The 24,495-nt window shown below is 42.2% G+C and overlaps 1 protein-coding gene across 3 annotated transcripts in view; it reads left to right on the top strand.

The window, feature by feature from the left end:
- The window catches only part of LOC123991058 (poly(U)-binding-splicing factor PUF60-like), a 29,459-nt gene extending 7,107 nt beyond the window's left edge, over window positions 1-22,352 (top strand). For 2 of the 3 annotated variants that reach the window (XM_046292216.1, XM_046292217.1), the window contains 7 exons: window positions 5,458-5,619; window positions 5,784-5,876; window positions 7,401-7,614; window positions 7,714-7,946; window positions 13,684-13,849; window positions 19,267-19,526; window positions 21,666-22,352. In XM_046292216.1, coding sequence (XP_046148172.1) covers window positions 5,458-5,619; window positions 5,784-5,876; window positions 7,401-7,614; window positions 7,714-7,946; window positions 13,684-13,849; window positions 19,267-19,526; window positions 21,666-21,965 — 1,428 coding nt within the window. In that variant the 3' untranslated portion in view covers window positions 21,966-22,352. The remainder of the gene's footprint in view (window positions 1-5,457; window positions 5,620-5,783; window positions 5,877-7,400; window positions 7,615-7,713; window positions 7,947-13,683; window positions 13,850-19,266; window positions 19,527-21,665) is intronic. The other variant, XM_046292218.1, reaches the window with a different exon arrangement.
- The last annotated feature ends 2,143 nt before the right edge of the window (window positions 22,353-24,495 follow it).

The following is a 24,495-nucleotide window of genomic DNA, read 5'->3' as shown; positions in this document are numbered from 1 at the left end:
AGCCTGTCTCCTGGTAGCGCCTCCATGCTCTGGACACTACGCTGACAGACACAGCAAACCTTCTTGCCACAGCTCGCATTGATGTCCCATCCTGGATGAGCTTCAATACCTGAGCCACTTGTGTGGGTTGTAGTAGACTCTGTCTCATGCTACCACTAGAGTGAAAGCACCGCCAGCATTCAAAAGTGACCAAAACATCAGCCAGGAAGCATAGGAACTGAGAAGTGGTCTGTGGTCACCACCTGCAGAACCACTCCTTTATTGGGGGTGTCTTGCTAATTGCCTATAATTTCCACCGGTAGTCTATTCCATTTGCACAACAGCATGGGAAATGTATTGTCAATCAGCATTGCTTCCTAAGTGGACAGTTTGATTTCACAGAAGTGTGATTGACTTGGAGTTACATTCTGTTGTTTAAGTGTTCCCTTTATTTTTTTGCGCAGTGTATACAGTGCCTTGCGAAAGTATTCGGCCCCCTTGAACTTTGCGACCTTTTGCCACATTTCAGGCTTCAAACATAAAGATATAAAACTGTATTTTTTTGTGAAGAATCAACAACAAGTGGGACACAATCATGAAGTGGAACGACATTTATTGGATATTTCAAACTTTTTTAACAAATCAAAAACTGAAAAATTGGTCGTGCAAAATTATTCAGCCCCTTTACTTTCAGTGCAGCAAACTCTCTCCAGAAGTTCAGTGAGGATCTCTGAATGATCCAATGTTGACCTAAATGACTAATGATGATAAATACAATCCACCTGTGTGTAATCAAGTCTCCGTATAAATGCACCTGCACTGTGATAGTCTCAGAGGTCCGTTAAAAGCTCAGAGAGCATCATGAAGAACAAGGAACACACCAGGCAGGTCCGAGATACTGTTGTGAAGAAGTTTAAAGCCGGATTTGGATACAAAAAGATTTCCCAAGCTTTAAACATCCCAAGGAGCACAGTGCAAGCGATAATATTGCAATGGAAGGAGTATCAGACCACTGCAAATCTACCAAGACCTGGCCGTCCCTCTAAACTTTCAGCTCATACAAGGAGAAGACTGATCAGAGATGCAGCCAAGAGGCCCATGATCACTCTGGATGAACTGCAGAGATCTACAGCTGAGGTGGGAGACTCTGTCCATAGGACAACAATCAGTCGTATATTGCACAAATCTGGCCTTTATGGAAGAGTGGCAAGAAGAAAGCAATTTCTTAAAGATATCCATAAAAAGTGTTGTTTAAAGTTTGCCACAAGCCACCTGGGAGACACACCAAACATGTGGAAGGTGCTCTGGTCAGATGAAACCAAAATTGAACTTTTTGGCAACAATGCAAAACGTTATGTTTGGCGTAAAAGCAACACAGCTCATCACCCTGAACACACCATCCCCACTGTCAAACATGGTGGTGGCAGCATCATGGTTTGGGCCTGCTTTTCTTCAGCAGGGACAGGAAAGATGGTTCAAATTGGTGGGAAGATGGATGGAGCCAAATACAGGACCATTCTGGAAGGAAACCTGATGGAGTCTGCAAAAGACCTGAGACTGGGACGGAGATTTGTCTTCCAACAAGACAATGATCCAAAACATAAAGCAAAATCTACAATGGAATGGTTAAAAAATAAACATATCCAGGTGTTAGAATGGCCAAGTCAAAGTCCAGACCTGAATCCAATCGAGAATCTGTGGAATGAACTGAAAACTGCTGTTCACAAATGCTCTCCATCCAACCTCACTGAGCTCGAGCTGTTTTGCAAGGAGGAATGGGGGAAAAAAATCAGTCTCTCGATGGGCAAAACTGATAGACACATACCCCAAGTGACTTACAGCTGTAATCGCAGCAAAAGGTGGCGCTACAAAGTATTAACTTAAGGGGGCTGAATAATTTTGCACGCCCAATTTTTCAGTTTTTGATTTGTTAAGAAAGTTTGAAATATCCAATAAATGTCATTCCACTTCATGATTGTGTCCCACTTGTTGTTGATTCTACACAAAAAAATACAGTTTTATATCTTTGTTTGAAGCATGAAATGTGGCAAAAGGTCGCAAAGTTCAAGGGGGCCGAATACTTTCGCAAGGCACTGTATTTCACTGCGGTTTAATGGTACAACGATTCTCTACTCTTTACATTGCTTGTTTTCTCTCACAAACTGAAATTTAGGGAAACTTTTTGAATTTTTGCAACCAGGAAATGGCAGATAGAGTTCTGCATACTACACCTTTAATGCCCTGCACACTGCACCATTTCCGAAGAAATGCCCTGAAGTACTTTCACTAGTGGCAACAGCTGTTAGTCAATGTTTTTTAAACTGAAAGAGATTCATAATGGAAATTTGGGATTTGTTTTGAATTCATACACACTGCATGGTGAAAAGTATGAGGGGACCCCTTCAAATTACTGGGTTTGGCTATTTCAGCCACACCCGTTGCTGGCAGGTGTATAAAACCGAACTCACAGCCATGCAATCTCCATATACAAACATTGGCAGTAGAATGGCCAATACTGAAGAGCTCAGTTACTTTCAATGTGGCACCGTCATAGGATGCCACCTTTACAACAATTTCTGCCCTGCTAGAGTTTCCCTGGTCAACTGTAAGTGCTGTTATTGTGAAGTGGAAACGTCTAGGAGCAACAACAGCTCAGCTGCGAAGTGGTAGGCCACACAAGCTCAGAAAACGGGACCGCTGAGTGCTGAAGCGAGTAAAAATGTCTGTCCTCAGTTGCAACACTCACTACCGAGTTCCAAACTGCATCTGGAAACAATGTCCGCACAAGAACTGTTTGTCGGGAGTGACATTGAAATGGGTTTCCATGGTCAAGCAGCCGCACACAAGCCTAAGATCACCATGCGCAATTCCAAGCGTCGGCTGGAGTGGTGTAAAGCTCGCCGTCATTGGACTCTGGAGCCATTCGTGTTTCACCATCTGGCAGTCCTATGAACAAATTTGGGTTTGACGGATGCCAGGGGAACATTATCTGCATAGTGCCAACTGTAAAGTTTGGTGGAGGGATAATGTTCTGGGGCTGTTTCTTGTGGTTCGGGCTAGTCCCCTTAAATCCAGTGAATGGAAATATTAACGCTACAGTGTACATTCTACATGATTCTGTGCTTCCAACTTTGTGGCAACATCGGTGTGGAAGAACTTGACTGGCCTGCACAGAGCCCTGACTGACCTCAACCGCATCAAACACCTTTGGGACGAATTGGAACGCGTGCCTGGCCTCACCAATGTTCTTGTGGTTGAATGAAGCAAGTCCCTGCAGCAATGTTCTAACATCTAGTGGAAAGTCTTCCCAGAAGAGTGGAGGCTGTTATAGCAACAAAGGGGGGGACCACTCCATATTAATGCCTATGATTTTGGAATGAGATGTTTGACAAGCAGGTGTCCACATACTTTTGGCAATGTAGTGTATTTGAGCACAATACAAACCTTTTATTAGGGGATTTTTAGCAGAACATTTATTATGGCTTTTTGCTCTATAGCCTGAAATCGCTATGCAAATGTGGTTTTGAATATCAATACAGGGAAGTTCATGTCTTCTTTATAAATATGATGTTACTTTGCATTGATTGACACTGAGAAAGCCAGCTTTGGTGTGGGGCTAAAGAGGGTTAGCAGTCTCTTTCAATAACTTAAATGAGAGACCTTCTCAAACCAGAATCCCTTTTTGGCAATCTCAAATTTTATGTTGTAAAATAGGAAATCACTTTTCTCTTATGCAATAGATTAGGCTGTTACTAGTTCGCCTAGTTCGCCTGTGGGTGATAACGCAGCTATGCTTGAGTAAAAGGAACCAGTAAACTGCTTTCAGTGGTTACCCATCCCTCCCTCCCCTTAGAGACGTAAGTGTGAAATGCTTTCCTCAGGCTTTTTATCTTTGTATGGATGCTTTTCAACTGATATACAGTGTTGTGAAAAAGTATTTGCCCCCTTTCTAATTTTCTCTAATTTTGCATATTTTTGATACTGAATGTTATCAGATATTCAACCAAAACCTAATATTAGATAAAGGGTTCCTGAGTGAACAAATAACACAACAATTACATATTTCATAAACAAAGTATTTGTAGACTCAGGTTCCCTTTATCTAATATTAGGTTTTGGTTGAACATCTGATAACAGTTCAGTATCAAAAATATGCAAAAAGAAAGAAAATCAGGAAGGGTGCAAATACTTTTTCATGGCACTGTAGGTGTTGATTTAGTTTGTTGTCCATATTGAAATGTCATCTCATATACACCCCTGGACTACAGGTCAGTTTCAAGGGCTAAATGTTAGCGAGGGGCATGCATGTCCATCACCACTTTTGCTTTCACGCATATAAATACAGTAATGATACAGATTTTTAAAAGTTATATTGCTGTATCTGCATTTACCAAATTGTTTATCTTGTTATATACTGAACAAAAATATAAACGCAACATGTAAAGTGTTGGTCCCATGTTTCATGAGCTAAAATAAAATATCCTAGAAATGCACAAAAAAGCTTATTTCTTTAAAATGTTGTTTATTTCCATGTTAGTGAGCATTTCTTCTTTGCTAAAATAATCGATCCACCTGACAGGTGTGGCATATCAAGAAGCTTATTTAAAAAGCATGATCATTACACAGGTGCACCTTGTGTTGAACACAATAAAAGGTCACTCTAAAATGTGCAGTTTTGTCACACAACACAATGCCACAGATGTCTCAAGTTTTGAGGGAGCTTGCAATTGGCATGCTTTTACTGCAGGAATGTCCACCAGAGCTGTTGCCAGACAATTGAATGATAATTTCTCTACCAGAAGCTGTCTCCAACATCATTTTAGAGAATTTGGCAGTACGTCCAACCTGCCTCAAAACCGCAGACCACGTGTAACCACGCCAGCCCAGGACCCCCACATCCGGCTTCTTCACCTGTGGGATTGGATTGTCTGAGACCAGCAACCTGGCCAACTGATAAAACAGAAGTATTTCTGTAAAAACTCACTCTGATTGGGTGGGCCTGACTCCCTGGTGGTTGGGCCTGGCTTCCAAGTGGGTGGGCCTATGCCATTCCATGCCCACCCAAGGCTGTGCCCCTGCCCAGTCATGTGAAATCCCTAGATTAGGGCCTAATGAATTCATTCAAATTGACTGATATTCTTATATGATCTGTAACTCGGTAAAATCGTTGAAATGGTTGCATGTTGCGTTTTATATTTTTGTTCAGTAGAGATAGCAATAGTCACAAATCCATTTTTCAGGACTCTTTATTTTGCATATGCCCAGATTGCATCCATCCCTGACATTGGCCTGTATGTCTATTGTTGGGAAAAGCAAACACAATAGAGAATTAAAAATATTCCCAGTGATTTACATAATGAGACCTCAATGTAAAAAATAAAATACAGTTTATCCAAACACATCTAGATTTGATTTTGTGTGTTCTTTCTTTCTTTGGCCCCTTAAGCATCATGGTGTGTTTTTCTCCATGGTTACCAGGTGGCGGCTCAGCGGCAGCGTGCTCTAGCCATCATGTGCCGGGTGTATGTGGGCTCCATATACTATGAGCTCGGGGAGGACACCATCAGACAGGCCTTTGCCCCTTTCGGCCCCATCAAGAGCATTGACATGTCATGGGACTCAGTTACAATGAAGCACAAGGTCAGTTTATAGAGCATGCTCAAACTACATCGCCACACAGAATTGCAATAGGATTAGAATTAGAACCGCATTAATCATATGAATGAAACTTTTGATTCACAACTGGAGAATTTGGCATGCTCGTGTTTGTAACTGTCTCATGGGTCTATTGTCTGTGCGTGCAGGGCTTTGCCTTTGTGGAGTATGAGATCCCGGAGGCTGCACAGCTGGCTCTGGAGCAGATGAACTCGGTCATGCTCGGGGGCAGGAACATCAAGGTGAGTTGCCTGGAGAGGCAGCCTGTCCTGCGCAGTGGAAGTGGACCTCTCAGAACCCCCCCCTCTATACCCCTGGAACGAGTGGTGCTCCTGCTATCATCTTTTTAATCTTTTCTATCGAAGATGCATGGAGACAGTTCGGACATCCCCTTTTCTCATTTCTCTCCTTGTGTGTAACTGAACTATTTCTAGGTGAATCACTAATTGGTAGTATCTCTAATTCTGTGTATTTAAAACCACTCATTTCATTTTCTTTCTTTGCTTGTATGTGTGTATATTCATTTAAAGGTGTGTGTGTCGTTGCATGTGTGTGCGCACATGTTTGTGTGTGCGCGGGTGTGTGTTTTTGTGAACGTATGCTCTGTCGTCTGCTTCCATGATGTCATCACCACATTGTTTTAGTGACCAGTTCCTCTAGGATACCCGGGCAGCGTGTGATGATGCATTGCTCTGTGTCCGAGATGTGCTGATGATGGGCTGCGCCTGGTTGGTGTTGCTTGGCCGCCCCACCTGGAGCACAGATCATATACTACATAGCCGCTCAAAGAGACGCTTCAGACACTAACCTATAGATGACAGTTGTTAGAGGAGATGCCTCTGAGACATGTCAGTTCCTGACAGTGTAGTGCCAGCCACGGGTCTTTAATTTATAGCTATTTCCACTAGTTGATCGTCAGCTGCAGCTCCGGCTTAAGGCAATCTGAACAGGCCTTTCTTTTAGTGTTGGTCAAACATGCCTGAGTGAGTGAACAAGTCATAGTAGCAGCTTTTACAGTATAATTATCTTCCTGAATTTCAGATAGGCTATAGTTTTCTTTTAGTTTCATGATTTCTATTGTACGTTTCAGTTGATGATTTTGAAGTGATTGTTGTTGATATGTTATGGTCTAGAAAGAGTGAGAGTTAAAGAAAATAGTGTGTCGATAGAAGACATTGTCTCTAGACTAGTGCAGGTTGTCACATTTCATATCACTCTTATTACCTTAGCCCTGGTGGACAGATGCAGGTTAGCATGGCTAGTGTGAACTTGGCTAAGAATACATTAGGCGGCAATTACGAAGGGAAAGCGGCTCCTTTAGATCTCTAATAGAGCATTTCCATACAGGATTGACCCCAAAGGCTCAGACTTTTCTGTTTACGTCTATGTGGGCTGGCACCCATGTCTTACCGGGCCATGGCTCCGGCGGGCCTGCTCTCACTTGAGGCCAAAGCCAGGCCACTGGTACTTTTCAGCTGGCATTTGCATAACAAAGGCTAACTTTAGCAACTTCTCACAAAGCAACCGTTTTGATAATGCAGAGGTTGTTAATTCTGCTCTTCACATGCTTCACTGTTAGCCCAGATTCCCTAGTATAACATAAGTGAGTATACACTCGTGTAACACTGGTGTTACAGTTTGAAAAGCAGTGTAATTGCGTTGTCCTGAGTTGGTGTTAAGTGGTTTTGGAGCTCGGGGTGTTGCGTTGCTTGGTCAGTGGCTGTGACACCCCACTCATTGGCCCTGTGCTGGTATCTGTGCTGTAGGTGGGGCGGCCAGGTAACATTGGTCAGGCGCAACCCATCATCGACCAGCTGGCAGAGGAGGCACGCGCCTACAACCGGATCTACGTTGCCTCCGTCCACCCCGACCTCTCAGACGAGGACATCAAGAGCGTCTTTGAGGCCTTCGGGAGGATCAAGTCCTGCACGTTAGCCAGGGACCCCACCACAGGAAGACACAAGAGCTTTGGCTTCGTCGGTGAGCAGAGAGGCCCCTGGCGGGTGGCGGCCCTCGGGATGTGCTGTTGCTGTGTGTTTGTCCTCGTCCTAACTCCTCTCCCCCCTCTCTCCCTGGCAGAGTATGACAAGCCCCAGTCGTCCCTGGACGCAGTGTCCTCCATGAACCTGTTTGACCTGGGGGGCCAGTACTTGCGGGTGGGCAAGGCTGTGACCCCTCCCATGCCCATGTTGACCCCCACCCAACCTGGTGGCCTGCCCCCCGCTGCAGCCGTGGCTGCTGCAGCAGCCACCGCTAAGATAACGGCCCAGGCAAGTATGATTCCCTTCCAAAGGGATCTATTGGCCTTCCAGGTAATTATACTTCTGATGCACAGTACCAGTCAAAAGTTTGGACAAACCTACTCATTCAAGGGTTTTTCTTTATTTTTACTATTTTCTACATTGTAGAATAATAGTGAAGACATCAAAACTACGACATAACACATATGGAATCATGTAGTAACCAAAAAATATTTTATATTTTTCAAAGTAGCCACCCTTTGCCTTGATGACAGCTTTGCACACTCTTGGCATTCTTTCAACCAGCTTCACTTGAAATGCTTTTCCAACAGTCTTGAAGGAGTTATTCTGAACACTTGTTGGTGTGTTTGGTCATTGTCCTGTTGAAAAACAAATGACAGTCCCACTAAATGCAAACCAGATGGGATGGCGTATCGCTGCAGAATGCTGTGGTAGCCATGCTGGTTAAGTGTGCCTTGAATTCTAAATGAATCATCTACACTGTCACCAGCAAAGCACCCCCACACCATCTCACCACCTCCTCCATGCTTCACAATGAAAACCACATGTGGAGATCATCCGTTCACCTACTCTGCATCTCACAGACATGGAGGTCTCAAATCTCGACTCACAGATTTCCACCAGTCTAATGTCATTTTTTGTGTTTCTTGGCTAATTTCATCATAGCGCTTGATGGTTTTGCCACTGCACTTTTTGGAGTTTTCCAGATTGACTGGCCATGTCCTAAAGTAATGATGGATTGTCGTTTCTCTTTTCTTATTTGAGCTGTTCTTGCCATAATATGGCCTTGGTTTTTTACCAAATAGGGATATATTCTGTTTTCCACCCCAACCTTGTCACAACACAACTGATTGGCTCAAATGCATTAATAAGGAAAGAAATTCCACCAATTAACTTTTAACAAGGCGCACCTGTTAATTGAAATGCATTCCAGGTGACTACCTCAAGAAGCTGATTGAGAGAATGCCAAGTGTGTGCAAAGCTGTCATCAAGGCAAAGGGTGGCAACTTTGAAGAATCTCAAATATAAAATATATTTAGATTTGTTTAACACTTTTTGGTTACTACATGATTCCATGTGTCATTCCATTGATTTGATGTCTTCACTAGTATTCTACAATATAGAAAATAGTAAAAATAAAGAAAAACCCTTGAATGAGTAGGTGTGTCTAATCTTTTGACTGGTACTGTATGTAGCTAGGTGTAACCATAATTAATAATCTACTCAGTAAAGTTTTAAAATAGTAAAGATAAATGTAATTTGTATATAAAGCTTACTTTTCTGATTTTCTGTGTGCTTTAAGTAACATACTCAGTGTACAAAATATTAAGAATGCTCTTTCCATGACATGGACTGACCAGGTGAATCCAGGTGAAAGCTATGATCTCTGTTATTGCTGGCTTTTTAAGCCTTGAGACAATTGAGACATGGATTGTGTATGTGCCATTCAGTGGGTGAATGGACAAAATATTTAAGTGCCTTTGAACAGGGCATGATAGTTATATATTTAAAAAATGTATTTCATCAAAATATAGTAGGTGCCAAGCGCACCGGTTTGTGTCAAGAGCTGCAACGCTGCTGGGTTTTTCTTGCCCAACAGTTTCTTGAGGGAATCAAGAATGGTCCAGCCAACTTGACACAACTGTGGGAAACATTGTAGTCAACATGGGCCAGCATCCATGTGGAATGCTTTCAACACCTTGTAGAGTCCATGCCGTGAAGAATTTAGGATTTTCTGAGGGCAAAATGGGGTGGTCCAACTCAATGTAGGAAGGTGCTCTTAATGTTTTGTACACAGTGTTTATTTTGATGTACCCTGCAGTTCTAGAATTTGATATAATATTTGATGAATTGATAATGCATAACCCTTAAAGTATTCTACTGCTGTGTGTTTGCTAACAAAATGTGCTGTGCCATATCTGCTTGTGTTTGTGATGTGAGCTCAACCTAGTTGCAAAAGTATTAGGGATGTAACGATTCACCAATTTGCATCGGTCCCTGATTCTGATGTTTAATTAAGATACAAGTGCATCGGTCCGCAGACCCCAAACGATCCAAACATAGCGTGCATCTGTCTAATTCAAACATTACGAATCGCCGGTTTGCGGTGACATTTTTTTCGAACCAAAATCCAAATGAGACAGTGTTCAGCTGCCTCTTTAACCTCTAGCGACGAGCAATCCCGTATCCGGGAGCGTAATCATAGCCTCAAGTGCATTACCATACCGCAACGTTTCCTATTCATGAAAATTGCAAATGAAATGAAATAAATATATTCAAACACAAGCTTAGCCTTTTGTTAACAACACTGTCATCTCAGATTTTCAAAATATGCTTTTCAACCAAAGCTACACAAGCATTTGTGTAAGAGCATTGATAGCCTAGCATAGCATTAAGCCTAGCATTCAGCAGGCAACATTTTCACAAAACAAGAAAAGCATTCAAATAAAATCATTTACCTTTGAAGAACTTCGGATGATTTCAATGACGAGACTCTCAGTTAGATAGCAAATGTTCATTTTTTCCAAAACGATTATTTGTGTTGGCGAAGTAGCTCCGTTTTGTTCATCACGTTTGGCTAAGAAAAAGACCGGTAAATTCAGTCACTACAACGCCAAACTTTTTCCCAAATTAGCTCCATAATATCGACAGAAACATGGCAAACGTCGTTTAGAATCCTCAAGGTGTTTTTCACATATCTATTCGATAATATATCAGTCGTGACAGTTGGTTTCTCATCAGAAGCAAACGGAATAATACTGCAGCTGGAGATTACGCAATAATTGCAACGGAGGACACCAAGCGTCCACCTGGTAGATGTAGTCTCTTATGGTCAATCTTCCAATGATCTGCCTACAAATACGTCACAATGCTATCGACACCTTGGGGCCTAAGCTCATTCGTGGCCCATTCACAGCCATATAAGGAGTCATTGGCATGAGGCGGTTTCAAGAAATGCGGCACTTCCTGATTGGATTTTTATCTGGGTTTCGCCTGTAACATCAGTTCTGTGGCAGTCACATACAATGTCTTTGTAGTTTTGGAAACGTCAGATTGTTTTCTTTCCAAAGCTGTCAATTATATGCATAGTCGAGCATCTTTTCGTGACAAAATATCTTGTTTAAAACGGGAACGTTTTTCATCTAAAAATTAAAATAGCGCCCCCTATATCCAAGAAGTTAAGGGCGGGGGTTACCATGGTAACAAGCCACTCGAGTTTTGTCAGATGTGTCTGAGATTTGGGATCTGACTTGGTGGTATCTTTGCTATTAGGTGAAGCAACAGACTCAAACTAATGTTGAAAACAACTGAGCTTGTGAACAAAATGTAAATAGCCAAGAAAGAAGTTGACAAAGTCTCACTTTGTAGACTTTTGAGAAAATTAGACCAACTTTTATGCCTGCACCTCCAAAAACAATTCTATCAGCGCTTCACTCTGCCAGGCAGAGGATTTAGCAGCTATGAAACAAAACAATAGAAAAACTTTGAAAACTACTACTGCAGAATTTGTCTGCTATAAATCGCAACTCGCACATGTGCTCATACAGACATTTGATTGTTTTTATTTGCGAACGTAATACTCGCACTCTACAGCCCTGCAAATTGAGCAATACCTAAAGCTACCCGTTATCTGCCAATACCTAAAGCTACCCGCAGGTGGCGGGTGTTTATTTTATGCCCTGGTGCCAGGCCTAAATCGGTCACTGTAGAGGGGAACAATGACAGAAAGCAGTGGAACTGGCTTCGTGGTCCAGGGTTGAGTTTCAGGTCTATAGACATCATTTACAGACACACACACCAGGGTTTCTGTTAGGAAAATGTTGCGCTGTACATTTGACCGGAAGCATTTTAATTTACCGGACACTTGAGAAATTTACAAGACCCATATGCATTGAGTGTGTAACCTGATTAGGGCGTCCACACACGGTGCTCAGAATAACATAAATCACATTTAGATTAAGGTAATTCATATTAACAGAACGTGCAATTCCAGGATGCAACGATATGCGGTGATTCTTACTGAATTCTGGTGTCCACTTTGAATATGTTAGAATAACTTTCCACATTTATTTCTTGAAATTTAGAAAGAGAGGAGATCTAATATGCAACAACTCATTTTGGTTTCTTATATGACCTAAGGTTGTGCCTTTGGCTACTGGACAATTAAAGCAAGTTGATATAAAATAAATGGTCTGAATTTGGCTAGGCTACTTTGAAGCAAAGTAAGACATGCCTCATAATATGTAGTAAAACGCTCAGGTTTCAAACAATTAACTATATGTTTTCAAAATGCATAATGCCTCCAGCTCATTACAAAGTGGTATGACGAGCTGATGAAGCCTGCGTTCCGTCAACTATGAATTTGCCGTTTGAGATGCTGTAGCAGGCACTCTCACGCTGTTTGACAGATTTTCTGCTCAAAGGCTCTGTATGCTGTACACGAGATAAATAAGATGCATAACGAATATACTGCACACACGCGCTAATTCAATTCCACTCAATTATGCAAATTAACTCATACACTGATAAGCATGACCAGTCAAATGTATTTTCATCAATTTAATAGGCTAAAAAGCATTATTTCGCAATTAGATTTATTTTCTTCTCCCAGTGCCAATGAAATGTTTTGACTTTTTATTATCGGCCAAAAGCTGGCTATTACCGGCAACGCTGACAAACACACACACAGAAGTGAGCAATTTTTAAATGTATTGTCATTTAACCTTTATTTAACTAGGCAAGTCAGTTGAGAACAAATTCTTATTTCCAATGACAGCCTAACCCATCCAGCTCTAACCCAGACGATGCTGGGCCAATTGTGCGCTGCCCTATGGGACTCCCAATCACGGCCGGTTGTGATACAACGTGGAATCGAACCAGGGTCTTTAACGACGCCTCTAGCACTGAGATGCAGTTCCTTAGACCGCTGCGCCACTCGGGAGCCCTCATGAGTTCCATCAGGGGCAGATTTTTAATTTAGAATTGAAAATGAATGTGTGTATTACGGCTGGGCGACACAAGTATCGCAGTATTTTTTCCATGGCAAAAAATGTAAACACGAAACTGACCAAATTCTTTGGTCCTTTAAAAACCTGCTGTATGTAAAATATTGTGTGCTTTTGTTTCTAACACTAGGATTTTCCTCAAGAAGTTAAATCCACTTGGTTTTGTTTCCTTGCCCGGATACTAACGAGTATAGCGATACTGGTATTGTCCCGGCCCTAGTGTTTATGCAACAAATGTTAGTGAACCAATTCGTTCTCTAAACAAACCGAATTGTACTGAATAATTTCAAACTAAAACATATCGTATCGGAGCCCATGTATCTAGATTCGAATCGTATTGAAAGGTAAAGATCTCTTAAAAAGTATGTCCTGTGACTGGCCCTTGCTTTTGTCATTTAATGTACTAGGATAATACTGAGATGCTAAAGCTCCTCCTGTAAACTAATTGGGCGTGTAAGCTAATTACTCCAATTACTTAATTGGAGTCTCACTGCTCAAGCATGCAGTCCCACTGCTATATCTGGCAGTAGCACTGACATTAGTCATAGTTTTGTTTAGTAATAAATAGTAGTCTTGGGAGTTTAGTGGATGTTTATATTATAACATATTAACAACTTTTACTGATAGAATATTGTATATTGACCTGACACTTAAAAAAATTAATCGGTGCCGAGCTTTGAGGACAGGTGAGATGCAGAGTAGAACACTATACATGCTATATGAAGTCTGACTGTGCCACCTCACTGTGTTTTCCTGCTAATGCGTCCCGCCCCTCTCTCAAGGAGGCTGTGACCGGGGCGTCCATCTTGGGGGCGATGGCTGGGGCAAACCAGATGGGCCAAATGGGTTCGATGGGCCAAATGGGTTCGATGGGACAAATGGGTTCGATGGGACAAATGGGCATCCCTCAGGCAGTCATGGCTGCCCAGGCCCCCGGAATGATCACAGGTGTGTATTGAGATGTGTCAGTACAAAGGGTGTTGTCCACTGACTTACACACTCACTTAGGTCTGTTTGAATGTTTTAGAGCAGTGGTTCCCAAACCTTTTATAGTCCCATGCCCCTTCAAACATTCAACCTCCAGCTGAGTACCCCCTCTAGCACCAGGGTCGGCGCACTCTCAAATGTTTTTTTCCCCCATCATTGTAAGCCTGCCACACACACACTATGCAATACATTTATTAAACATAGGAATGAGTGTGAGGTTTTGTCACAACCCGGCTCGTGCAAAGTAACAAAGAGCTCTTATAGGACCAGAGCACAAATAATAATATTATAATAATCAATAATTCTGCTCTTTTATTTCGCCATCTTAGATATAAAACTTTATTTCTTCATCGGAAATTGTGAAGAACTCACCACAGGTTAATGAGAAGGGTGTGCTTGAAAGGATGCAGATAACTCTGCAATGTTGGGTTGTATTAGAGAGAGTTTCAATCTTAAATCATTTTCCACACACAGTCTGTGCCTGTATTTCGTTTTCATGCTAGTGAGAGCTGAGAATCCACTCTCACATGGTTACGTGGTTGCAAAGGGCATCCGTGTCTTAACAGCGCGGTTTGCCAAGGCAGGATACTCTGAGCTCAGTCCAATCCAGAAATCTGTCAGTGGCTTCTGATTAAATTACATTTTCACAGAACCGCTTATTGCAATTTCGATGTGGCTCTCTTGTTCAGATATCGGTAAGTGGACTGGAGGCAGGGCATGAAAGGGATAACGAATCCAGTTGTTTGTGTCATCTGTTTCGGGAAAGTACCAGTGTAATTACTCACCCAATTCACTCAGGTACTTCGTTATATCACATTTGACATTGTCCGTAAGCTTGATTTGATTTGCACACAAAAAATCATACAATGATGGAAAGACCTGTGTGTTGTCCTTGTTAATGCAGACAGAAAAGAGCGCTAACAGTGTGCGCTAGCCAAGGTGGCCAGGTGCACGGTGTTTCCTCCGGCGCATTGGTGCGGCTGGCTTCCGGGTTGGATGCGCGCACTGTGTTAAGAAGCAGTGTGGCTTGGTTGGGTTGTGTATCGGAGGACGCATGACTTTCAACCTTCGTCTCTCCCGAGCCCGTACGGGAGTTGTAGCGATGAGACAAGATAGTAGCTACTACAACAATTGGATACCACGAAATTGGGGAGAAAAAGGGGTAAAATTCAAAAAAAGTAATAATAATTAGAAAAAAGTTTAAAAAAAGAAAAGAGCGCTAACTTCTTAATCATAGCCTCAATTTTGTCCCGCACATTGAATATATTTGAGGAGAGTCCCTGTAATCCTAGATTCAGATCATTCAGGTAAGAAAAAACATCAACCAGATGTTGTGTGAGAAACTCGTCATCGTACAAGCGGTCAGACAAGTGAAAATGATGGTCAGTAAGAAAACTTTAAGCTCAGAACTCAATTAAAGAAAACGTGTCAATACTTTGCCCCTTGATAACCAGTACACTTCGGTATGTTGTTAAAACGTTTCATGGTCGCTGCACATATCATTGCATAGTGCAGAAAATACACGAGTTCAGGGGCCTTGCTCTAACAAAGTTAACCATTTTCACTAGTGTCCAAAACGTCTTTCAAGCTGTAAGGCATTCCCTTGGCAGCAAGAGCCTCTCGGTGAGAAGGGTTTGCATTTTTATATGGTGAGCTACCGTGTGGCACGGACAGGCAAGCCCCATACTATCGTGGAGGACTTAATTATTCCTGATGCCACGGATATGGCTGGGACAATGCTGCAGTGTACCCAAGTGGCGTCAGGAGCAACTGCTTGCACGCGTGTTATTTCTCCACTATGCCTCCCTGTCATGGCTTTTGCGCCATCAGTATAGATACCAACACATCTTGACCACCAAAGTCCATTTGATGTCACAAAGCTGTCCCGTACCTTAAAAATATCCTCTCATGTTGTCCTGGTTTCCAGTGGTTTACACTTAATTGACCCCCATAAACTTAACGGACATGTACCAGGAGCTGTGCCAGGCCCGCCACGTCTTTTGACACATCCAGCTGTAACTCATAGAATTCACTGGCTTGTATGCGAAGCAGTAATTGTTTCAAAACATCTCCTGCCATGTCACTGGTGTGTTGTGAAACAGTGTTGTTTGATGAAGGCATTGTCTGTATAGTTTTTGGGGGCCTTTTCCCCCTGCATTGTCCCAGCCATATCCGCGGCAGCAGGTAGAATTAAGTCCTCCACGATAGTATGGGGATTGCCTGTCCTAGCCACACGGTAGCTCACCGTTATAAAATGCATCTAGCCCCTTCTTATTAATGGTATGTCTTACTACTCAAAAGTCGTCTTAATTCTTGCTCAAAAAACTCCTGTGGCATATTTTTCAAATTGGCATGTTTCGTTTCTGAATGTCTGCGCAAGAGTGAAGGTTTCATGGAGTTTAGATTAGTACTTTTGCGCATATAACACACTGGCTGAGGAATGGCACTACTCCCAATATAAGTGAACCCCAAATCAATGTAGTTCTCATCATATTTGCACCTCTTCAATGGTCCAAAGTCCCTGTCTGTTCAGTGCTTTCCTGAGTAAAGAGGCAGTAGCTCTTTGACTGCATCAGATTCACAACTGTCAGTGTCCATGCTAGCTGGGCTAACAACAAATGTAGAATTACTGATGCTATCATTGGATGTGCTCGTGGAAGAAGAACAACTTCTGTTGTCGACAGGTGTAGTACTGCTGGTAGTAGCAGTACTACCAGTAGAGCTGGTATGTGTCTCTATGGACGCGGGCCTTACTTTTTAAACTATTTATACATTTTTTGAGCAAACAGAATGAGCAGCAGCTACGTTTAGCAACATAGTGGAATTTAGTGGAGTAAGTGGAATTCCCGCGAGTGAGTAACAGTTAATGTGATTGGATGTTAATTATTTGACTAGGCTACCTGTATTTGACTTTGTGTTGTTATTTCGCTGAACACTAGATGGTTTCATTTTATTTTTGGCAGTGAAATGAGAGGCTACTTGGGCAAGAAAAAAAACTCACCCAAATGTATAGCCCCTGTTGGAAAATATAAATGGACTGTTTGAAAATGTGAAGGGAAAAAAAGTGAATCACAGTTTTATTTGGAGTTCCCCCGATGGCAGGAGTATCCCAGTTTGGGAATACCTGTTTTAGAGAATAAGAGGATTGTTTGAGTGATCTAAAGTGTGTCCTTTATCTACTCAGTGTAACAATGTTGAGGGAATTATCTGGTTAATCAGGGTGGCTTTTTTTTTCCTCATCTGAACCTGGTCATTAAATTGTGTTATAAAATCTTGACTACAAATAGGTTGACATGAGACCGATAAGAGAAACAAGGGAATTGCAACAGAGGATTTGACTCTTATGAAGGGAAATACGTGCATACCATGTCTCATAGAATCTATATCAATGGAGATGTACACTGAGTAGGGCTGTCCCCGACCCCAAAAAATATTGGTCGATCATGAGTCGTTTTTTTTCGACCAATTGACTCAACAAAATGTTCAAACGTGTATTTTCCCATATATAGACACACCCTATGCGTTTTAATAAAATGAACTATATGTAGGCTACTGAGCTTGTCTGATGTTTTAAACACATGTTGATTAAATAATTAACACACACAAATGACTCGAGGGAGCCAGATATCAAGCCTAACCAGAAGGAATAAACCTGTTCCCAAACCATCACCTGCTGCTGCTGGCCTTCGCAGATTCTGCTATTACGATCCCGAAGTTGCCAGTAACCAGGGGGTTGGTAAGCTTTTCCATTTGGAGTGCCAATTTATCTTAACATTTCTACCGATCGCCAGTTATGATTTTCATGCAACAGTTTCATTAATTTTATAATAAAGTCAGGTCTCAGATTCACTTGTGTGATTAATAAAGATTATATCTAAATTAAAACTATTAATATCTAAAAATTACTTTTATTGCCATTGTTTTTACATAGTTGCTAGTCTACATAAAGCCAACAAATAAAACATTGCAGGTAGAAAATATGATAAAAATAGATCACATTGGCTACACATGGCCTGTCTGCAATGAAGGATATTTGTGCAAGGTATAAGAAGTAATCAGGTAGACCTATTCTATGATGTTTCCACCGGATCAGAGAATTACGTTTTTTTCCCCCCTTTCAAACTGAGTGGTTATCAAAAGGGGGAGAGCTGGAAAGATTTTTCAAATGGGCTGTATTGAGGAACTATTGTCATTCTCAATGGATGTAAAAACACTTAGTTTACTTTTTGTACTTAGTTTACTTTTTGTTATAGGTGATGAAAATATCACTGAGAAGCTCCACAGCTCAGTAGTGGTGGTGAATTAAGACAATCAGAAAAATTATCAGATCTCCAAATGGGCCCATTTATAAGCCTACATTTGCGTGCAGGCCAGGTAACCTAGGCCAACTTCTATTCCATAATCAGGTGAGCGTCCTTAATCAACATTGACAGTAGTTCTCAAAACAAAACACAATGAATCAATTGACAACTCGTAGATGGGAATGAAATACACCAAAACTTGTTTCTCACAAGTGTAGCATAGGTTGTGCGCTCTGCAAATGTGTCCACTCTGACAATGAGAACTGTAAAATATATTAATATATTGAATGCATTAACAGAAATTACGTGACCCAAGCAAATGATGGGAATTAACAGTAAATGTACTGGTGATACTGGTGTGCCGTCCCAACGGCCTCCGTAATGTATTAGTCCACGGAGACAGGCGTCAATCAAGATGTGCCATAATTATTACATTTTTAATTTTAACTGGACAAACAATTATTGGCTGACCAACAGCTTATCGACAAAACAATCGACCAGTCAACTAAAAGGGGTCAGCCCTAACACTGAGTATACAAAATATTAAGAACACCTGCTGTTTCCATGCCATAGACTGACAAAGGTCAATCCAGGTGAAAGCTATGATCCCTTATTGATGTCACTTGTTAAATCCACTTCAAATCAGTGTAGCTGAAGGGGAGGAGACAGGTTAAATAAGGAGTTTTATGCCTTTTAGACAATTGAGCCATCGAGTGTGTATGTATGGCTTTGGTAGTAGGTGCCAGGTGCACCAGTTTGTGTCAAGAACTGCAATGCTGCTGGGCTTTTCACGCTTAACAGTTTCTTGTGTGTATCAAGAATGGTCCACCACCCAAAGGACATCCAGCCAACTTGACACAACTGTGGGAAGCATTGGAGTCAACATGGGCCAGCATCCCTGTCTAATGCTTTCGAGCCATTGTAAAGTCCATGCCCCAACAAATTGAGGCTATTCTGAGGGTAAATGGGCGAGTGGGGTGCAACTCCAATATTAGGAATGTGTTCCTAATATTTGGTGTACTCTTGTGCATATTTGTATGGCTGATGCATGTAATTGTCCCTCTCATGTCCCTGAAGGTGTGACACCAGTGCGTCCAAACCTGCCAGTGCTGCCCCAGGTGGGCCTGGTCAACCCTGTGCTGGCCTCGCCGCCTGTGATCACCAACCCAGCCCAACCCAACCCCACTCTGCAAGAACTGCAGAAGAAGAAACAGGAGGAGAAGGAGATGCTGCAGGATGGGACAGGCCAGGAGATGTTGAGCGACCAAGAACACATGAGTATCTCAGGCAGCAGCGCCAGACACATGGTCATGCAGAAACTGCTGAGGAAATCAGAAGTAAGACCAGACATGAAGATAAAGATATTTCAGGGATGCAAACTTGTTGCTTTTTATGTATTTTTATTTAACCTTTATTTAACTAGGCAAGTCAGTTAAGAACAAATTCTTATTTACAGTGACGACCTACCTGGCTTATAGGCCATCCACGTGAGTTGTGTAGATCCGAGGAATATGCTTCTCATATCGAAATAATTGACTGAGGACAGAATGCATCCCTACCGGTTCTATAAAGTGAATATCAGAGTCATCAGAATGAGTGCTTCATCCAAAATCCATCTGTCTCTGTCCGCTCTTTCTGCGCATCTCCATCCGTTTTAAAATTTTATTTAGCCGTGATAACAAGCTGGGGTGTGCAGACTGATAGGTTTTCTGTTTGTTTAATTATTGGAGTGGGTTGCAGTGCAAGTGAAGTAGACAAATTGTGTCTATTCATTTCGCCTGTTACAACCAAGAGCACAGACCATCCTGACTAGACTTTGCTGTCATGTAGTCATAGAGAAATGCCATAAAGGAAAAACGGTGCACAGTGACAGCCATGCTTGCACCTTTATATCTTTGAAAACCGTGTCTCTAGCCCAAACCATTCAAAAGTTATTATCGGGGCTACCTTTCCCCTTTCTACTGTGAATTTGCATGCATTTGATAGAATTTCATAAACCTGCTCGCAAACCATTTTTATGTTAATCGCAGGCCGCTTATTGTTGATTTGATAACAAACAACCTTGTTGTCATGTTAGCTAGCTAACAACCTGGTAACTTGACCAATATGCTATGCACAAATTTGGATGGCACAGGAAGAATGGAAAAGGGATAGAGAGAGCCTACTCAAAGATGTGCTTCAATGTATTTTTCTTTTTATATTTTTTACTTGACCCCCCTTTTCTGCCCAATTTCTTGGTATCCAATTGTTTGTAGTTACTATCTTGTCTCATCGCTACAACTCCCGTACGGGCGAGGGAGAGACGAAGGTCGAAAGCCATGCGTCCTCCGAAACCCAACCAAGCCACACTGCTTCTTAACACAGCGCGCAGCCAACCCGGAAGCCAGCCGCACCAATGTGTCGGAGGAAACAACGAGCACCTGGTTAGCGTGCACTGCGCCCGACCCGCCACATGAGACCCTAGTGCGCGATGAGACAAGGATATCCCTACCGGCCAAACCCTCACTAACCCTGCTGGCGCTAGGCCAATTGTGCGCCGCCCCATGGACCTCCCGGTCGCGGCCAGCTGCGACAGAGCCTGGACTCTAACCCAGAGTCTCTGGTGGCACAGCTAGCACTGCAATGAAGTGCCCTAGACCACTGCGCCACCCAGGAGGCCACCTCAATGTAATTTTAAGCTTAATCAGAAATTTTTTGTTTCTAACTTTTCAAAGTTTGGAGCAGTGTGTGTGGGAGGGAGAGCGTAATATACGTTCTAAGGCAGGGGCTCAACTTTCACTGGGGGGGGTTAATGTATTCCCCACATTCTGAAATTGCATATTAGCCCCCCCTCAGTTTTATCATTGGAATGTGATACTAAACGAGGCAACGGTGTGCTTTAGGACCATGCGGACACCTCCGAGCGATCTGGTAGGCTGTTTGGAGTGTTATGTCCCCCCGACTTCTAAAACCAAAGTTGCACCCCTGGTCTAAGGAGTAATGTAGGCTAAATATGGTTTCATATAGTTTTTTTCCACTTACTGCCACAATGACAGTATGCATTTATATTTCTTACTACATTCCGCCTGCCCAATCACATGTAGGCTTTTGGATATGAGCAAATCAGACATTTTCTGCAGTAGCCTATTCTATTATACAGTGAACACTGAAGGTAAATTCAATCTGTTGTATTGAGTAGAGGTGTAAATATCAAAAACAGGTTTTTGTGTAGCACATGTGCAGAACGTATCGAAAAAGGAAACAGGATGCAAATAAATGTTTTCTTGTACTTCTCACCGATTTTAAATGTGTTTCTATGTTTAAAAAAAAAAGGTAACCTTTTTGGGCCCTTACCAGTTTGCTTCTGTGATATTTGCCTTGTTTCGTGGCATACATTTCACAAAAGGTGCAGTACTTTCACTGAAAAGATTATATTTTTTGCTGTAATGTGATTTGGATTGGAATACATATTGACATGTTGTCGTACTCGTCCCCAGTCTACGGTGATGGTGTTACGGAACATGGTGGGGCCAGAGGACATCGATGACGACCTGGAGGGTGAGGTAACTGAGGAGTGTGGCAAGTTTGGTGCCGTCAACCGAGTCATCATCTACCAGGAGAAGCAGGGCGAGGAGGAAGATGCCGAGATCATCGTCAAGATCTTTGTGGAGTTCTCCATGGCCTCGGAGATGAACAAGGCCATCCAGGCACTCAACGACCGCTGGTTCGGGGGTCGCAAGGTCATCGCAGAGGTCTACGACCAAGAGCGCTTCAACAGCAGCGACCTCTCCGCATAAACTGTCTGAAATGGTCGCCCAACACCCTTCCCATACCCGTTGCTCAAATTCACTTCAGCCGCTCTCACTGCTGCTAGAGATTTGAGACTCTTTTTAACTTGTATTTTTTTTTATTGATGTTAATATTATTAATGGTCTCTTTTGAGGGATTGGTTAAGAAAGGAATGTTTGCACCTCTTGGATTTAGTCTTTTCACCTACTGTGAAGACTTGATTTCTTTTTGTATTATTTGCAGCTTTTTTGTAATCAAAGTGAGAAGTTATGATTAGGTTTTACCCTCTTAAGTTTGCCAATGTTTGCTCTTCTAACATTGTCAGGACTCTTTAAACATTGTTTTTTAGAGCCATTGGTTCCAGTTTCCTCACACAAATAAATTCTTCAACTATGCAAATGTCTGTTGTGAATTTCTTATGGGTTTGGGATGGAAAACTCCTTTCAAATACTAATATTCCATATTTGACATTACAATAAAACATTAAATCATATCAGTTGAAACAATTAACAAACACTTAACTGTACTGAACAAAAATATAATTGCAACATGCAGCAATTTCAAGGATTTACTGAGTTAAAGTTCATAGCAGTCAATTGAAATGCATTAAATCAAATCAAAGTTTATTTGTCAGGTGCGCCGAATACAACAGGTGTAGTAGACCTTACAGTGAAATGATTACTTACAGGCTCTAACCAATAGTGTGAAAAAAGGTGTGTGTAGGTAAGTTAAAAAATAAAAAATAAACGACAGTAATAAGACATTTGAAAATAAGAGTAGTAAGGCTATATACAATTGAGGTAGTATGTACATGGATGTATAGTTAAAGTGACTATGCATATAAGATAAACAGAGAGTAGCAGCAGCTTAAAAGGGGGGGGGATGCACACAATGCAAATAGTCCGGGTAACCATTTGGTTACCTGTTCAGGAGTCTTAAGGCTTGGGGGTAAAAACTGTTGAGAAGCCTTTTTGTCCTAGACTTGGAACGCCGGTACCACTTGACATGCGGTAGTAGAGAGAACAGTCTGGCTGGGGTCTTTGACAATTTTTAGGGCCTTCTTCTGGCACTGCCTGGTGTAGAGGTCCTGGATGGCAGGCAGCTTTACCCTCTAAAGTGCCTTGCGGTCAGAGGCCGAGCAATTGCCGTTCCAGCCAGCGATGCAACCGACAGGATGCTCTCGATGTTGCAGCTGTCGAATCTTTTGAGGATCTCAGGACCCATGCCAAAGGCTTTGTCGTGCCCTTTTTACAACTGTCTTGGTGTGTCTGGACCATTCTAGTTTGTTGTTGATGTGGAATCCAAGGAACTTGAAGCTCTCAACCTGCTCCACTACAGCCCCGTTGATGAGAATGGGGGCGTGCTCGGTGCTCCTTTTCCTGTAGTCCACAATCATCTCCTTAGTCTTGGTTACATTGAGGGAGGGATAGGTTGTTATTCTGGCACCACCCGGCCAGGTCTCTGACCTCCTCCCTATAGGCTGTCTCGTTGTATAGGGAGGAGGTCAGAGACCTGGCCGGGTGGTGCCAGAATATCAACCTATCTCTCTATGGATTTCACATGACTCGGAATACAGATGTGCATTTGTTGGTCACAGATACCTTTAAAAAAGTAGGGGCATGGGTCAGAAGTAGGGGCGTGACCACCATTTGCCCCTTGCATAGAGTTGATCAGGCTGTTGATTGTGGCCTGTGGAATGTTTTCCCACTTTTCAATGGCTGTGTGAAATTGCTGGATATTGGTGGGAACTGGAACACGTCACACAGAGCATCCCACACATGCTCAATAGGTGACATGTCTGGTGAGTATGCAGGCCATGGAAAAACTGGGACATTTTCCGCTTCCAGGAATTGTGTACAGATATTTGCGACATGGGACTGTGCATTATCATGCTGAAACGAGGTGATGTCGGTGGATGAATGGCACGACAATGGGCCTCAGGATCTCGTCACAGTATCTCTGCCATTGATAAAATGCAACTGTGTTCGTTGTGGTGATTTTAACATGTACATTTTGGTGGGGCAAAAACACATAGTGGGATGCATGCCAGCAAAGCCACAATACATGAATTGCACTATAATGGTGCCCACAAACTGTTAAGGACTACATAAAGCTTTCCCAACATCTTACCACTGCTACACCAGGCTATCAGCGGAGCCTTGTCTGGCAGCAAAACAGTTCATTCAGGCATTTACTGCCTTTTAAAAAACATAGCTGATATGGCTGACTTGCTTAAACAAATGTGGTTTCTAATGACAATTCAAATCAAATCAAATTGTATTTGTCACATTCACATGGTTAGCAGATGTTAATGCGAGTGTAGCGAAATGCTTGTGCTTCTAGTTCCGACAATGCAGTAATAACCAACAAGTAATCTAACAATTTCAAAACGACTGTCTTATACACAGTGTAAGGGGATAAAGAATATGTACATAAAGATATATGAATGAGTGATGGTACAGAGCAGCATAGGCAAGATACAGTAGATGGTATCGAGTACAGTATATACATATGAGATGAGTATGTAAACAAAGTGGC

The sequence above is a fragment of the Oncorhynchus gorbuscha genome, linkage group LG12 (genome assembly GCF_021184085.1).
Source record: "Oncorhynchus gorbuscha isolate QuinsamMale2020 ecotype Even-year linkage group LG12, OgorEven_v1.0, whole genome shotgun sequence".
Lineage (NCBI taxonomy): Eukaryota > Metazoa > Chordata > Actinopteri > Salmoniformes > Salmonidae > Oncorhynchus > Oncorhynchus gorbuscha.
Note: the sequence above shows the minus strand (reverse complement) of the source record. Positions and strands in the feature narration are given on the sequence as shown.